Source organism: Salmo trutta, chromosome 15 (assembly GCF_901001165.1).
Source record: "Salmo trutta chromosome 15, fSalTru1.1, whole genome shotgun sequence".
In the NCBI taxonomy this organism is placed as follows: domain Eukaryota; kingdom Metazoa; phylum Chordata; class Actinopteri; order Salmoniformes; family Salmonidae; genus Salmo; species Salmo trutta.
The window spans coordinates 26409815-26427948 of NC_042971.1; the positions used below are offsets into that span (position 1 = coordinate 26409815).

The following is an 18134-nucleotide window of genomic DNA, read 5'->3' on the forward strand; positions in this document are numbered from 1 at the left end:
CTTCACCGATCTTTTATACCTTCTCCAGAACATAAATGTCATTCTGTTAGGTGGAAGAATCCTTTGTTCTCTATACTGTGAAACACTCTGTCTCTTTATACTGTGGCCATGAGGTGGGACATTTTCTTAGGAATTTACGACCCCTTCTGACCACAGCAGCCTGGGTGTAGGACACAGAGGGAGATGGTGAAGAAGTGCAGGGGGAGGTGCAGGGGGAGGGGTCAACTGTGCTCGCTGTACCCAAAGAGGGCAACTTCATGACACCCCTTTCTTAACCCATGAGCTACATTATCCCCAGGATAAATCCTAAAAGAACCTGTTCCCGGTGCTGACCAAGGGCCTGTCCCAAATGGCACCCTGTTCCCCATAGGGACGTTGCCCGAGGCTCACATCACAACTCAGCACCCTTTCATTTAGATTTCAAAAAGCCCTGGATGGCTTTGTCAATCGCCAGCCGGCCCCGATGTATTCCCCCCAAAGATTTGTCTGTTAAGAGTTAACATATGGATCTGTGTGAATTATCGAGTTCTTGTGTTGTACTCCCAAAATAGCCTCGGCGAATTGATGACTTCATAAATGGATTCCAAACTTAGCTTTCCAGGCCAGCACAGTTAAAGTGTGAGTTCAGTGAGCTTCAGTGGCAACATATTTAGGAGCTGTTCCATTCGGTGTGGCATGGTGCCTGTTGGATTTACTCACAATACTAATACAACAACTGATTACCCCACCACATATGTTTCTGGTTTGATTAATAGCAGTACATCCAATATTATAAAATATTGTATTTTTCACTCAATGTTCTGTAGTAGATTCAGGGTACATCGTCCATTGAGGGAGATCCCTCTTTCAGGTTAAAATGGGCCCCCCTGTTGAAATTGAAGGATATAATGTCCACCTCTCTTAATTCCACCAGATTTGACCCCTCTTAATAATCCCAGCCATTTAGATTCATTCCCCTCTCCAGTCCCTCCTCCGCCCATCCATCCACCATCCCTTCGTCTGTTTTTTAGCACTGCCTCACATTGGCAGACTGGTGCTCTGCTTGGGGCAACCACAACCAAACTACAACCATACAAATGGCTGGTCCCTGTCCCCCAGTGGAGTGTTCTGTGGGGAGTCACCCTATCAGGCTTTTTATCCAACCCTGCTCAAACACAACTGGATCTTGATAAGCCGGTCTGTTATTGTCACAGCCGTGTATATTCCCCCTCAAGCCGATACCACGACAGCTCTCAAGGAACTACACTGGACCTTGTGCAAACTGGAAACTGCGTATCCTGAGGCCGCATTTATTATCGCTGGGGACTTTAATAAAGCAAACTGAGGAAAACGCTACCGAAGTTCTATCAACACATCGCCTGTAGTACTCGCGCTTCAAAAACTCTCGACCATTGTTACTCTCCCTTCCGGGATGGCTACAAGGCGCTCCCCCTCCCTCCCTTCGGCAAAATCAGATCACGACTCCATTTTGCTTCTCCCTTCCTATAGGCAGAAACTCTAACAGGAATTACACATGCTAAGGTCTATTCAACGCTAGTCTGACCAATCGGAATCCATGCTTCAAGACTGTTTTGATCACGCGGACTGGAAAATGTTCCGGGTTGCCTCTGAGAATAACATTTACGTATACACTGACACGGTGACTGAGTTCATTAGGGATTGTATAGGGGATGTTGTTCCCACTGTGACAATTAAAACCTATCCAAACCAAAAACTGTGTATAGATGGCAACATTCGTGCAAAACTAAAAGTGCGAACCACCACATTTAACTACAGCAAGGTGACGAATACAAACAGTCCAGTTATGCCCTCTATAAGGCAATCAGAGACAAAACGTCAGTACAGATACAAAGTGGAGTCGCAATTCAACGGCTCAGACATGAGATGTATGTGGCAGGGACTCTACACAATTACACATTACATAGGGAAAACCGGCCGTCGCAGACATTGATGTCGTGCTCCCGACAAGCTAAACACCTTATTTGCCCACTTTGAGGATAACACAGTGCCACTGACACGGGCCGCTCCCGAGGACTGTGAGTAAGACATTTAAGCGTTTTAACCCTTGCAAGGCTGCCGGCATCCCTAGCCGCATCCTCGGAACATGCGCAGACCAGCTGGTTGGAGTGGTTACGGACATATTCAATCTCTCCCTATCCCAGTTTGCTGTCCCCACTTGCTTCAAGATGTCTACTATTGTTTCTGTACCCAAGAAAGTGAAGGTAACTGAACAAAATGACTCGCCCCGTAGCACTCACTTCTGTCATCATGAAGTGCTTTGAGAGACTAGTTAAGGATCATATCACCTTTACCTTACCCGACACCCTGCAATTTGCATACCGCCCCAATAGATCCACTGATTATGCAATCTACATGGTACTGCACACTGCCCTATCCCATCTGGACAAGAGGAATACCTATGTAAGAATGCTGTTCATTGACTACAGCTCAGCCTTCAACAACATAGTACCCTCCAAGCTCATCGTGAAGCTCGGGACCATGGGTCTGAACCCCGCCCTGTGCAACTGGGTCCTCAACTTCCTGACGGGCCGCCCCCAGGTGATGAAGGTAGGCAACAGCACCTCCACTATGCTGATCCTCAACACAGGGGCCCCACAAGGGTGTGTGCTCAGCCCCCTCCTGTACTCCCTGTTTACCCATGATTGTGTGGCCACACGCTTCCAACTCAATCATCAAGTTTTCAGACGACACAACAGTGGTAGGCCTGATTACCAACAACGACAAGACAGCTTACAGGGAAGAGGTGAGGGCCCTGGCGAAGTTGTGACATGAAAATAACCTCAACGTCAACAAAACGAAGGAACTGATCGTGGACTTCAGGAGACAGCAGAGGGAGCACGCCCCCATTCACATCAACGGGGCCACAGTGGAGAAGGTGAAGAGCTTCAAGTTCCTCAGTCTACACATCACTGACAATCTGAAATGGTCCACCCACACAGTGTGGTATAGTAGGAGCAACAGCGCCTCTTCAACCTCAGGAAGCTGGCTTGGCCCCTAAGACCCTCACAAACCTTTACAGGCGCACCATTGAGAGCATCCTGTCGGGCTGTATCACCGCATGGTACGGCAACTGCACCGTCCGCAACCACAGGGCTCTCCAGATGGTGGTGTGGTCAGCCGAACACGTCACCAGAAGCACACTGCCTGCCCTTCAGGACAGCTACGGCACCCGGTGTCAAAAGAAGGACAAGAAGAACATCAAGGACCTGAGCCACGGCCTGTTCACTCCGCTATCATCCAGAAGGCGAGGTTGGTGCAGCAAAGCTGGGACCGAGAGACTGAAAAACAGCTTCTATCTCGAGGCCATCAGACTGTTAAATAGCCATCACTAGCCGGCCTCCACCCAGTACCCTGCCCTAAACTTAGTTACTGTCACTAGGCGGCTACCACCCGGTAACTCATCCCTGCACCTTAAATGCTGCTGCCCTATATACATAGACATGGAACACTGGTCACATTAGTGATGGAACACTGATCATTTTAATCATGTTTATGTACTGTTTTACTGATTTCATATATACCGTAATTTCCAGACTATAAGCCGCTACTTTTTTCCCACACTTTGAACCTCGCGGGTTAAACAATGACGCGGCTAATATATGGATTTTTCCCGCTTTAAAAAAAAAAAAAAAATACATTCTGTGACGTGCTCAGTTTTTTGGCGGCATGAAGCTTTCATTAGACCAATGGAATTGCCGAACGGGTTAAGGTCAAACAACTTTTTTGTTTACTGTTTAGATTAAATTGAGCGCGCTCAAACTTCCCATCATTCTGATTACGGTAGTCATTTTGTCACCCTCATCATGGCAAAGACACGGAGAAATGCACATGATGCAGCTTTCAAGTTGAAGGCGATTGATCTGGCTGTTGGAAAAGGAAATAGAGCTGCTGCACGGGAGCTTGGTCTGGAGCAATGACTTTCTTGGTAGGCTACTGTTTACTGTTAATTTTTAATTTTTTGTTACAAGCCGTGTTTCGTTAAAGCCTATTTGTTTTTGTTACAAGCCATGTTTCGTTAAAGCCTGTGTAAAGTTAATTTGTTTCAATGTACCGGTACGCACCTGCGGCTTATAGACGTGCGGCTTATTTATGTTCAAAATAATAATTTAAAAAAAATTCAGTGGGTGCAGCTTATATTCAGGTGCGCTCAATAGTCCGGAAATTACGGTACTATATATACTGTATTCTAGTCAAGGCCATCCTATTTAACTTTTGCTGTATACAATTGTACTATTTTCTATCCACATACTGTCCATAATGTCTATACATCCGTCACATATATATTTATACTCCGACATTGCGCGTCCTAGTATTTCTATATTTCTTAATTCCTTTATTTTACCTTTAGATTTGTGTGTGTTGTTAGATATTACTGCACTTTTAGAGAAACAAGCTTTTCACTACACCGCAATAATATCAGATTAACATGTGTATGGAAGCAATACAATTTGATTTGAGCAGCTGATCATTTTTTTTACAATATAGTATGTTCGAGTTGGGCTGGAGCAAAAGCCTGCATACCCAGTAGCTCTCCTGGACTCTCCAGGAGGAGGGTTGGCCACCCTGCAACATTACAATTATAGCCAAATACTTTTTATGTCTTTAAAAAATTATTCCCTCATTCAATGAACCGGGGATCAAATGGCGAAGGTGTGCGAGGTAGTTAAGATGTTTATCTATTTGTAAGGTTAAAATAATATTCAGTGTTCATGAGAGATCTTGACAGCATAGGAGTTACTTATCAATTAGGCTATTCTAAGAATATTATTTTTACTTTGTCAGAATTAACGGTATTGAATAGAGGAGAATCCGAGCCAATTTTGAGCGCTTGAGAGATTGTTTTACATCCAGAGTATGCAGCATTGGTTTCATCAACTGCTCACCCGTTTGCGTGTTGGCCATTTGCGGTTATAACGAGTGCCGGTGGAAAGTTATTTTAGGACATGACAATGACATTAATGTATGCTAAACAGTTAAGTAGTTAGAATTAGCCAAACTACACTATGTTTTGAATTGGCTATCTAGGTAGTTTGTTATATCATTATTTTACCTGCTAAGCAAATGTCACCCCCCCACTGGACCACACGCAGGTGATGCACACACCATGACTTTTCCAGGATTTTCATTGATGACCAAAAACTATAACTGGGCAAATGATTAGAGGAGCCTAATTGTTTGATATGGTGATTTTTGAATTTTTTTATTTGTCCATGTAATCTGCCTGTCCAACAATTATTTTTTTTTTTTACTTGCCCGGGCAAGCGGACAGCGTTAATGTTGAGCCCTGCCCCCTCTCTGATCCCCCTAGTAAAAGCATAGAGCTCCCCTCCTGTCACCCCATCTCAGCGGTGGATTCTGAATTAGGGCGTGAGGGGTATCTGTTACCAGGCTAGTAAAGCAGCCAAGGGCTTATGCACCTCCCCTGTCTTTTGAAACGTTCTCTCTCTCTCCTCTCTTTCCCACTGGCTGACTCTCTTGTTTTTTCTCTGCAGGGCCGGAACTGGATTGTGAAGCGCAGCTATGAAGATTTTCGTGTCCTGGATAAGCACCTGCACCTCTGCATATATGACCGCCGCTTCTCGCAGCTGCCAGAGGTTCCTCGATTTGACAGTCTGAGTGATCGCACCGAGGTAAGACGCCTGGTCTCAGTACAGCTGATGTGCCACCCCTCCCCTCCCAACACCCCTATACCACCATTCAGATGGTCTCTCCCAGTCTCCAGTCTCCCACTTTGAATGCCGCCTCAGAGCTTATGACTGCAAGGACTATATTATGCCCTTCAGGGTTATACATGATAACGGTTTAGGGTTCAGACAGAAACCAGAGGCAAAAGACAGGGCTCACTTCAGAACAGTTTTGCGACCGTTTCTTTGCTAGAGTGAAATACCAGTACAATGTCCATGCCATTTTTGCTTGTTTTACAAACTCCTGCTATGGTCTTTGTTGCAGGCTGATTCATGGCCTAAATGAGTGAAAGTGTCCAATTGTGCTGTTTTTAATGGTGTCTAATGGCCTAGTGTTAAGAGGGAGCCAGCTGTATAGTCTCTGTGTTTACGTGTTTAGAAAGCCTCTCCATCCCCGCTGAGCTGTGACGGGAGCTTTCGCTCTCTTACACCCCCCCTCTCTCTTTTCCCCTCCCTCTCTCTTCCCCTCCCTCTCTCTTCCCCTCCCTCTCTCTCCCCCTCCCTCTCTCTTCCCCTCCCTCTCTTTTCCCCTCCCTCTCTCTACCCCCCTCTCTCTACCCCCCTCTCTCTACCCCCCTCTCTTTTCCTCTTCTCTCTTTTCCTCCTCTCTCTTTGTCTCCTCTCTCTTTGTCTCCTCTCTCTTTGCCTCCTCTCTCTTTCCCCTCCCTCTCTCTTTCCCCTCCCTCTCTCTTTCCCCTCCCTCTCTCTTTCCCCTCCTCTCTCTTTCCCCTCCTCTCTCTTTCCCCTCCCTCTCTCTTTCCCCTCCCTCTCTCTTTCCCCTCCCTCTCTCTTTCCCCTCCCTCTCTCTTCCCCTCCCTCTCTCTTCCCCTCCCTCTCTCTTCCCCTCCCTCTCTTTTCCCCTCCCTCTCTCTACCCCCTCTCTCTACCCCCCTCTCTTTTCCTCCTCTCTCTTTTCCTCTTCTCTCTTTTCCTCCTCTCTCTTTGTCTCCTCTCTCTTTGCCTCCTCTCTCTTTCCCCTCCCTCTCTCTTTCCCCTCCCTCTCTCTTACACCCCCCCTCTCTCTCTTCCCCTCCCTCTCTCTACCCCTCCCTCTCTCTTCCCCTCCCTCTCTCTTCCCCTCCCTCTCTTTTCCCCTCCCTCTCTCTACCCCCCTCTCTCTACCCCCCTCTCTTTTCCTCCTCTCTCTTTTCCTCTTCTCTCTTTTCCTCCTCTCTCTTTGTCTCCTCTCTCTTTGCCTCCTCTCTCTTTCCCCTCCCTCTCTCTTTCCCCTCCCTCTCTCTTTCCCCTCCCTCTCTCTTTCCCCTCCCTCTCTCTTTCCCCTCCCTCTCTCTTTCCCCTCCCTCTCTCTTTCCCCTCCCTCTCTCTTTCCCCTCCCTCTCTCTTCCCCTCCCTCTCTCTTCCCCTCCCTCTCTTTTCCCCTCCCTCTCTCTACCCCCCTCTCTCTACCCCCCTCTCTTTTCCTCCTCTCTCTTTTCCTCTTCTCTCTTTTCCTCCTCTCTCTTTGTCTCCTCTCTCTTTGTCTCCTCTCTCTTTCCCCTCCCTCTCTCTTTCCCCTCCCTCTCTCTTTCCCCTCCCTCTCTCTTTCCCCTCCCTCTCTCTTTCCCCTCCCTCTCTCTTTCCCCTCCCTCTCTCTTTCCCCTCCCTCTCTCTTTCCCCTCCCTCTCTCTTCCCCTCCCTCTCTTTCCCCTCCCTCTCTCTTTCCCCTCCTTCTCTCTTTCCCCTCCCTCTCTCTTTCCCCTCCCTCTCTCTTTCCCCTCCCTCTCTCTTTCCCCTCCCTCTCTCTTTCCCCTCCCTCTCTCTTTCCCTCCCTCTCTTTCCCCTCGCTCTCTCTTTCCCCTCCCTCTCTCTTTCCCCTCCCTCTCACACACTCTCTCACTCTTTACAGTAGTTTTCACAGCGAAAGCCCACTTGAACTGTGGCATATTTTCACAACTAAATCGATGGCCTTTGAAGTTTGGAGTGGCTGTTAATGCCTACCTGTTATGATCGTTCAGTCCATGGGAAAAAAAGGCCCTAATACTCTTTCTTTCTCTCCTAAATAGAGACTCCCACGAAGGTAGGCTGACTAGGCACCACGTTATGTGTGCATCCCAAATGGCACCCCATTCCCTTCATAGTGCACTACTTTTGACCAGAGCTCTATGGGCCATTCTCAAAAGTAGTACACTATATAGGGTGCCATTTTGGGATGCAGGTCCTCCAGTCCCCTGTGTAATGGGAAACACTGGGAGGCCCGGGCGGCATGTTGACTAATCACAGGAGGTTAGATTACTACGCCCACAATGAAAGCATGGGTCCTTCAGTAGTGGAATGTTCAGCACTCAACAGGACTGGTACAACAGGTTATTAGGGTTTTCACAAAACAAGGCTGAGGAAATAGGTCTACCTCGGTTGTGATTGGTTGAACAAGATGTCGGACCTTTCGGTTTAATCTGTGTCTGCGGCTGCTGGGACAAATAATAGCGGCGAGTGAGCGTGTAGTAATTTCAGGCAGCCCAGCTTTACAAATAGTTTTTTGGGAGGCTGCGTGCTCAAGCTGTCATTGTTTTATTGTAGCTTTCAGGCATTTAATACAAAGAGGTTCTTACAGGATGAATTATTGTATGGGAAAATTGGCTTCAATTTAAATGTCACTAACAGTATTGTCGAGGGGCTGATTTGCCGCTCCCTCAGTTTGGTACCTAGCTACTGCAGTTATTTGGATAGTGTTAGCCTAACTAGTATATTAACCATCATATTGCCTGCTCATTACAATACACAATGGCCACTGTTCTGCAGGCCAGTACATGGAGCTCTAAATTGCCTGGTCGAAATGAGTTGACATTAGCTCACACAATGTCTTCCATGACTCATTAAGTCTAAGACCTGAAAAGAGTTGGTCCGAATTTTCTGCGAAATCAGGAGACTTACTGCTAATCAACTAATCCGTCTCCCTATTGATTCCGTTAGCCATGTTGTGCTTGGCTTTACTCTTGTTTTACCCTATGTTCTCTGGTCTTTGTCTTTCTGGAGAGTCTTGGCCCTCTTTTGGTCTGTGTTTGCTTGGCCATGTTGACACTCGAGGATGGAGGACTAAGGAGAGACACTGGCGGCGGCGCAAATGGTACCATATTCCCTACATAGTGCGCTACTTTCGATCAGAGCCCTGGTCAAAAGTAGTGCACTGTATGAGGACTAGGGTGCCATTTGGGGCGCATACACTGTCTGGCACACACAGGGGAAGGCTCACTCTTGGATTAGTGCGCTGAATAGGACAAGTCTTGTGGGAAGCGCCAGGGTATTCATCACCAACAGTAACCAACAACTGCAGCACAACAAGGAAAGCATCCATGTCATCAGAGAAAAGCTTTCCTTACCCAGCCTTGCTTATTATAGCCCAGACCAGACCGTGCATGGCCTTCCTTCTCTGCTGCTCTGCAAAGCAAGCCCTCTATACAGAAGCCTATTTACCCTCCAAATCAAGTGCTTAGTATTGTAGCACTGTTGGCAATCTTTTCATTTTCTTTTTGGCATTCTTTTTGTCTTAGGCTAACCGTTTTTATCATTTAGGCAAAACGTGGTGTCCGATTCAACGTTCTGTACTCTCCCTCCCTGCAACGTTTGACGGATGAGAGTTGTTTAGGCGAATATTTGATTTATCCTGAGATCCGTTTAAATGTTGTCAGCTTCGTCTTCATTGAGCTCCCTCAAGGTGACATATGGCCTTCATGACATATTTGGACGTATCTGATCATTTAACCATTGTTTGGACTGGTTAGTGCCACAGTGAAGTCTCAAATGAAAAACAAACATCCTTTTTTTTTTTTTTTACCCGGGCATGCTTTGTCATTTACATATCTTATTATCTTCCACATATAGAATTGCTTTATCTTCACCGGTTCCTCTTGGCCAGATTTGTCCTGGCTTTGGGTTAAATTGTGGTTAATCTGGTTATACATGTTTACATTTATATTGTACTGTTGGTGCCACATCTTGTGGAAAGAAAACAAAGGCTCAGAGGATGTGGGACTTTTAAAACCAGGGCTAAGGTGGCAGTGTCATGTACATGTCGTCAGATTGTGCCCCATTAGGCCCCTTCCTCTGGGCTACAACACTCGGCCTCTGTGGGTGTGTTGGTCGGCCCTGGCCTGATTGGGTTCGCACGGTGCCAGCTCATGTACTGGAATCGATGTGGCAGGCAGCGGCCTTGAACCTCCCGGAGAGAAAGAGAGAGGGTCATGAGAGGGCCCCACGGCTGGCCCCGTGCCCACCACTTCTCTGCTCTAACCTCTTCTCCCTTCTCTAATTTCTCTTCTCCTATAATCTCTCTCTCTATCCCTTCCTCTTCTCCTAACCTCTTCTGTCCTGGCCTAACCTCTCATTTCCTCTGCTCTGCTTTCCTATCATCTCACCTCTCCTTTCTCATCTCCTCTTTCCTTTCCTCTAACCTCTCTTAGTCCTCGCCTCTCTTTGGGCTCAGTTCTCTAACCTCTCCTGTCCTCTAACTTTTCCTCTCTTCTCTTCCCTTATTTAACCTCTCTCTTCTCTTCCCTTATTTAACCTCTCTCTTCTCTTCCCTTATTTAACCTCTCTCTTCTCTTCCCTTATTTAACCTCTCTCTTCTCTTCCCTTATTTAACCTCTCTCTTCTCTTCCCTTATTTAACCTCTCTCTTCTCTTCCCTTATTTAACCTCTCTCTCCTCTTCGTCTCCTCTCTAATTGGCCTCCCGTGGAGTGTTTGATTCCCTCTGCTAGGCGCTCACCAGTCACTCTTTCCTTTTGCCCTTTCTCTCTCTCATGCTGTCTTTTTTCTTCTCTCTATTTGGCTCTCTATCCCTCTCGCTCTCTCAATACAGTTCTCTCTGTAGTCATCACAGACAGTAGTCCCTCTTGAGATTCTTTAACTTGATCTAACAATGTCTTTTGATGACAGAGACGCTGTATCTCACTCACATAATGTTTTCACAATGTCTCTCTATTCTTCTATTGTCCTAGCCTTTATAGAATATGGAACATGAAGGACTGCCACAGACCTATGAAATCTCCTGGCCATCTGTTGTGCATTACTCAAGAAGTCGCCTCAAAAAAAATAGAAACAACCCTCATTTCAGTAAACAACATATAGGAACTCAGGAACAGGAACTCAAGTTCTTCTGTTCACCTCACTTAGAATTCCTCACAATCAAATGCCGACCGCATTATCTACCTAGAGAATTCTCTTCGATTATAATCACAGCCGCATATATCCCCTCCCAAGCAGACACATCGATGGCCCTGAACGAACTTCATTTGACTCTATGTAAACTGGAAACCACATATCCTGAGGCTGCATTTATTGTAGCTGGGGATTTTAACAAGGCTAATCTGAAAACAAGGCTCCCTAAATTCTATCAGCATATCAATTGCGCTACCAGGGCTGGCAAAACCCTAGATCATTGTTATTCTAACTTCCGCGACGCATATAAGGCCCTCCCCCGCCCTCCTTTCGGAAAAGCTGACCACGACTCCATTTTGTTGCTTCCAGCCTATAGACAGAAACTAAAACAGGAAGCTCCCGCACTCAGGTCTGCTCAACGCTGGTCTGACCAATCGGATTGCACACTTCAAGATTGCTTCGATCACGTGGACTGGGATATGTTCCGCATTGCGGCGAACAACAACATTGATGAATACGCTGATTCGGTGAGCGGGTTTAATAGCAAGTGCATCGGTGATGTCGTACCAACAGCGTCTATTAAAACATTCCCAAACCAGATTGATGGCAGCATTCGCACAAAACTGAAAGCGCGAACCACTGCTTTTAATCAGGACAAGGTGACCGGAAACATGACCGAATACAAACAGTGTAGCTATTCCCTCCGCAAGGCAATCAAACAAGCTAAGCGTCAGTATAGAGACAAAGTGGAGTCGCAATTCAACGGCTCAGACACGAGAGGTATGTGGCAGGGTCTACAGCCAATCACGGACTATAAAAGGAAAACCAGCTCCATTGCGGACCAGGATGTCTTGCTCCCAGACAAACTAAACAACTTCTTTGCTCGCTTTGAGGACAACACAGTGCCACTGACACGGCCCGCTACCAAAACCTGCGGCCTCTCCTTCACTGCAGCCGACGTGAGCAAAACATTTAAACGTGTCAACCCTCGCAAGGCTGCAGGCATCCCAGACGGCATCCCCAGCTGCATCCTCAGAGCATGCGCAGACCTAAATGACTACTGCCCTGTAGCACTCACTTCCGTCATCATGAAGTGCTTTGAGAGACTACTCCAAGACCATATCACCTCCACTGTACCTGACACCCTAGACCCACTCTAATTTGCTTACCGCCCCAGTAGATCCACAGATGACGCAATCACACTGCACACTGCCCTAACCCATCTGGACAAGAGGAATACCTATGTGAGAATGCTGTTCATTGACTACAGCTCAGCATTTAACACCATAGTACCCTCCAAACTCGTCATCAAGCTCGAGACCCTGGGTCTCAACCCCGCCTTGTGCAACTGGGTCCTGGACTTCCTGACGGGCCACCCCCAGGTGGTGAGGGTAGGTAAAAACATCTCCACCCCGCTGATCTTCAACACTGGGGCCCCACAAGGGTGCGTTCTCAGCCCTCTCCTGTACTCCCTGTTCACCCACGACTTCGTGGCCATGCACACCTCCAACTCAATCATCAAGTTTTCAGACGACACTACAGTGGTAGGCTTGATTACCAACAACGACGAGACGGCCTACAAGGAGGAGGTGAGGGCCCTCGGAGTGTGGTGTCAGGAAAATAACCTCACACTCAACGTCAACAAAACAAAGGAGATGATCGTGGACTTCAGGAAACAGCAGACGGAGCACCCCCCTATCCACATCGACGGGACAGTAGTGGAGAGGGTAGAAAGTTTTAAGTTCCTCGGCGTACACATCACGGACAAACTGAAATGGTCCAACCACACAGACAGCGTGGTGAAGAAGGCGCAGCAGCGCCTCTTCAACCTCAGGAGGCTGAAGAAATTCGGCTTCTCACCAAAAACACTCACAAACTTTTACAGATGCACAATCGAGAGCATCCTGTCGGGCTGTATCACCGCCTGGTACGGCAACTGCTCCGCCCATAACCGTAAGGCTCTCCAGAGGGTAGTGAGGTCTGCACAACGCATCACCGGGAGCAAACTACCTGCCCTCCAGGACACCTACACTACCCGATGTCACAGGAAGGCCAAAAAGATCATCAAGGACAACAAGCACCCAAGCCGCTGCCTGTTCACCCCGCTATCATCCAGAAGGCGAGGTCAGTACAGATGCATCAAAGCGGGGACTGAGAGACTGAAAAACAGCTTCTATCTCAAGGCCATCAGACTGTTAAACAGCCATCACTAACATTGAGTGGCTGCTGCCAACATACTGACTCAACTCCAGCCACTTTAATAATGTAAAAATTGATGTAATAAATGTATCACTAGCCACTTTAAACAATGCCACTTCATATAATGTTTACATACCCTACGTTACTCATCTCATATGTATATACTGTACTCTATACCATCTACTGCATCTTGCCATCTTGATGTAATGTATCACTAGCCACTTTAAACAATGCCACTTTTATATGTTTACATATCCTACATTACTCATCTCATATGTATATACTGTACTCTGTACATCTACTGCATCTTGCCTATGCCGTTCTATACCATCCCTCATTCATATTTTTTTATGTACATATTCTTATTCATTCCTTTACACTTGTGTGTATAAGGTAATTGTTGTGAAATTGTTGGGTTAGATTACGTGTTAGATACTAATGCATTGTCGGAACTAGAAGCACAAGCATTTCGCTAGACTCGCATTAACATCTGCTAACCATGTGTATGTGACAAATAAAATAGGATCGACTGCATTATGAGCTCAGTCAATCATGTCATTCTGGCTCATGCTCATTGAGATGTGTTTATCCTGCCTGAGAGCAGCTGAAGTGTTTTGTAGAGTCCATTATGCCTCTAAAGTACTGTGGTACCCTCCTACAGTACAAGATGTGCTGACACACTCATTGAGCTCGCACACTTTCCAATTTTCTCTCACACAAATTATTTGACTCGTCCTCTCTCCTTACTCTCTCTCTCGCTCACTCTCTCACACACACACACTTTTGTGTGTTTACTGCTTCCTGTCCAGAAGTAGTACATAACCTTGGTGAAAGGAACACACAATTACAGTAAAACCTAAAAACAGCCGTCCCTCAATGACAACTAGCTTGTGAAGCACACAGACTAAAAGCCATTTCTCTGACTGCCGCCTCACACTGAAACAAATTTGTAGGACTGTGAGTAGAGTAGTCATTGGCAGACCATGGGCAATTCAGTTTTGCATATGGCATTTAAGTTGTGTATATATTTTAGTATTGCAAGCGAAAAAAGGCATTGCACAAAACAAATATTTGTGTTCTGCTGACATCAAATGTATCACCATGGGTCCCCTGAAAATCATTTGCCCTGCTTAAAAACGAGAGTGCTTCTTGTTTTTGATTGGTTGCAGATGTAAACGCACTTAGCAGCCTCATTGGGTTGAGTTAAATTGAAACTGTATACTCCCCTGGTGGTAGGCAGATACGCAACCAGAGTTGATTTCTTTCGTTAATGGCCTCTTGATTGGATATATTTCCCTGAAGAGTCTGCCAGCCTGACGGCCATGATAATACTGATGATACTTCCGCTTAAAGTCTATGGTACCTTTTGTTATTTAGTTTGCTCGTGTATATCCAGTTAGGAGGCCACTATCTTATTTAGGATCAGCTCTACTTAGCAAGTATAGCCTAATGCCAGCCTCACCCATCATGTACACAACAACCACGCTGTCTCTGGATCAGCTGTAAAGACCACGCAAAGTGGCCACACAGGATTCTCATACAGGTCAATCGACACCACTCTGTGGAACTACAGTGACAGAAGGGTTTTGTTTGGTTTTATATCGGTGTTTTACACATGGTCTGTTTCTGGTTTCCTCTCACAGGCAGTTTCCCAGATGCTGATGGCTTACCTCTCCCGCCTCACAGCTATCGCTGACAACAAGATCAACTGTGGGCCTGCCCTCACATGGATGGAGGTGAGCTTCTGTCTGGGTTTATGTCTGTCCGTCTATCAATCTCCCACTCTACACAAATACACCACACGTAAAACATAGTTTTCCATTTTCTCTCTCTCTTGAACACATCTGCTTACTGCTCATCTTTCTTTACTCACTTATTTATATATGTTTATATATAATTAAACCTTTATTTTACTAGGCAAGTCAGTTCAGAACAAATTCTTATTTACAATGACGGCCTACCCCAGCCCAACGCGGACGACGCTGGGCCAGTTGTGCGCCTCCCTATGGGACTCCCAATCACAGCCGGATGTGATACAGCCGGGATTCGAACCAGGAACTGTAGTGATGCCTCTTGCGCTGAGATGCAGTGCCTTACACACACTAGAACCGTAGCTCACCAACCCAGTGTAACCTGTCTACATTGACAGACAGTAAATATGGCACTACCTTGACTGTGTGTGTGTTTTCCAGGTTGATAACAAAGGCAACCACTTACTGGTCCACGAGGAGTCCTCCATCAACGTGCCCGCCATCGCCGCCGCCCATGTCATCAAACGCTACATTGCCCAGGCCGCCGACGAGCTCTCCTTCGAGGTGACAGGGAGAGTTGACACACATTTAAACACATTTGCACATGCATGCACACACAATCACATGGACATACACTACATTCAGAAAGTATTTAGACCCCTTGACTTTTTCCACATTTTGTTACATTACAGCCTTATTCTAAAATTGTTTTTTTTCCCCCTCATCAATCTACACACATAATGACAAAGCAAAAAGAGGTTTGTAGAAATGTTTGCAAATCCATTAAAATTTTTAAATGAAATATCATATTTACTTAAGTATTCAGACCCTTTACTCAGTACTTTGTTGAAGCACCTTTGGAAGTGGTTAATGCCTTGAGTCTTATTGAGTTTGACGCTACAAGCTTGGCACACCTGTATTCGGGGAGTTTCTCCCGTTCTTCTCTGCAGATCCTCTCAAGCTCTGTCAGGTTGGATGGGGAGCATTGCTGCACAGCTATTTTCAGGTCTCTCCAGAGATGTTCGATCGGGTTCAAGTCCGGGCTCTGGTTGGGCCACTCAAGGACATTCAGAGACTTGTCTTGAAGCCACTCCTGCGTTGTCTTGGATGTGTGCTTAGGGTCGTTTTCCTGTTGGAGGTGAACCTTCGCACCAGTTTCATCAAGGATCTCTCTGTACTTTGCTCCATTCAACTTTCCCTCGATCCTGACTAGTCTCCCAGTCCCTGCCACTGAAAAACACAGCATGACGCTGCCACCACCATGCTTCACTGTAGGAATGGTGCCAGGTTTCCTCCAGAATTGACGCTTGGAATTCAGGCCAAAAAGTTAAATCTTGGTTTCAACAGACCAGAGAATCTTGTTTCTCGTGGTCTTAGGCCTTTAGGTTCCCTGTCATGTGCCTTTTACTGAGGAGTGGCCTCCGTCTGGCCACTCTACCATAAAGGCCTGATTGGTGGGGTGCTGCAGAGATGGTTGTCCTTCTGGAAGGTTCTCCCATCTCCACAGAGGAACTTTGGAGCTCTGTCAGAGTGACCATCTGGTTCTTGGTCACCTCTCTGACCAAGGCCCTTCTCCCCTGATTGCTCAATTTGGCCATGCAGTCAGCTCTAGGAATAGTCTTGGTGGTTTCAAACTTCTTCCATTTAAGAATGATGGAGGCCGCTGTGTTCTTGTGGACCTTCAATGCTGCATACATTTTTTGGTACCCTTCCTCAGATCTGTGCCTTTGCACAATTCTGTGTCGGAGCTCTACAGACAATTCCTTCGACCTCATGGCTTGGTTTTTGCTCTGACATGCACTGTCATCTGTGGGACCTTATGTAGATGTACCATCAATTGATTTGACCACAGGTGGACTCCAATCAAGTTGGAGACAGGATGTACCTGAGCTCAATTTTGAGTCTCATAGCAAAGGGTCTTAAGTACTTATGTAAATACATTATTTTTTTATAAAAATAAAAAAAAATAGCAAACATTTTGCTTTGACAGTATGGGGTATTGTGTGTAGATTGGTGAGGAAAATGTATTCAATTTTAGAATAAGGCTGTAACATAACATTTGGAAAAAGTCAAGGGGTCTGAATACTTTCCGAATACATGGAGATGTCATGGATGAATGGATGTGCTTGTATGCGGTAATAAATAATCGTATGTATTTTCTGAGAACGTTTCTCTTTGCTGTATGGACACCATGACAGGTTATCTGCATCATATTTACTCTTATATAGACGCCTCAATACATTACGTTGTTCCTATGGTGTTGTTTCTCCATTTCTCTTTTCATACACTACATCTGATTCTACATCTAATTATTATGTAGAAATACATTCTGATGCAGTCAGTGGTTCCCAACATTTTCTTAGCAAGGTACCCCTCATAATATCCCCTCTATAGTATGGGTTAGTTAGTATGTAGTTCCCCCTCAAATGGATTCACAGCATGACTTGATCCAGCTATCCCCGCTTTCTTCTTCTCTCTCCCCCTTTCCCTTTCTCCTCTCTCTTTCCCCTGACAGGTTGGGGACATCGTGTCTGTTATTGACATGCCCCCCAAAGAGGACACCACATGGTGGAGGGGCAAGCACGGCTTTCAGGTTGGTGGCCCAGAAGTGTGTGCGCGTTCGCACGCACACACACACACACACACACACACTGTGTCGCAATCTAGAATCTGGGGTTGATAAGTTGCATACAGATGGCTTGGCATCCACATCTACTGATCTACGATAGACTCCACAAGGCCAGGATTTCAATTGTGCTTTTCTCATTTGGTTCACGTTTGGTTTGGCTGTTTAGCAAATTTTACTCTGTGTACAAATGAAAATTGGCTCATATTGTTCATTTGGGTGAAACATTTCTCTTGTCAGTTAATTCATACATACAAAATGCGTACAAAATAAGTGGTTGTTCTTGATCGGGATGTGATTATATTAGCTTAGCTAAGTTTTCCAGTATTCCATTTAAAGTTATCAATAGTCTTTCTTTGAGCCCAATGATGCCCAGTTTTGTGTGTCTGTTGATCCAGTCCAGCTGAACTTCTTGTGCCCTTCGCATTGAACCGTGACAGTGTTCTGATCATAGCTTACCCCTTAGCACTGCCTCCTGCTCTCAGCTCGCTGCCCCGGGGATTCAGGCCAGCTGGGAGGGCAGCCATGTTGGACGGGGCTTCACAACATGTTATTGAACGCAAGGATGATCGGGAACTGTTGGTTTGTTGTACTGTAGCTGTGTATATACTGAGTTGACAGAGGAGAGTAGCTTGTTTGTTTGGTTTTTTGGTATATCATACAGAGTATGGTTCCTTTGTTTTGTTAAAGATATTATCTGTCAAAGCTTTCAATAATGTAACTCACGGCACTCATTCCTAGGAAGAAATGTCTCACAC

General features: G+C 46.1%; 1 protein-coding gene across 4 annotated transcripts in view; it reads left to right on the forward strand.

The window, feature by feature from the left end:
- The window catches only part of arhgap32b (Rho GTPase activating protein 32b), a 232009-nt gene that overhangs the window by 157720 nt on the left and 56155 nt on the right, over positions 1-18134 (forward strand). For all 4 annotated transcript variants that reach the window (XM_029690801.1, XM_029690800.1, XM_029690802.1 and 1 more), the window contains 4 exons: positions 5514-5651; positions 14643-14735; positions 15192-15314; positions 17266-17343. In XM_029690801.1, coding sequence (XP_029546661.1) covers positions 5514-5651; positions 14643-14735; positions 15192-15314; positions 17266-17343 — 432 coding nt within the window. The remainder of the gene's footprint in view (positions 1-5513; positions 5652-14642; positions 14736-15191; positions 15315-17265; positions 17344-18134) is intronic.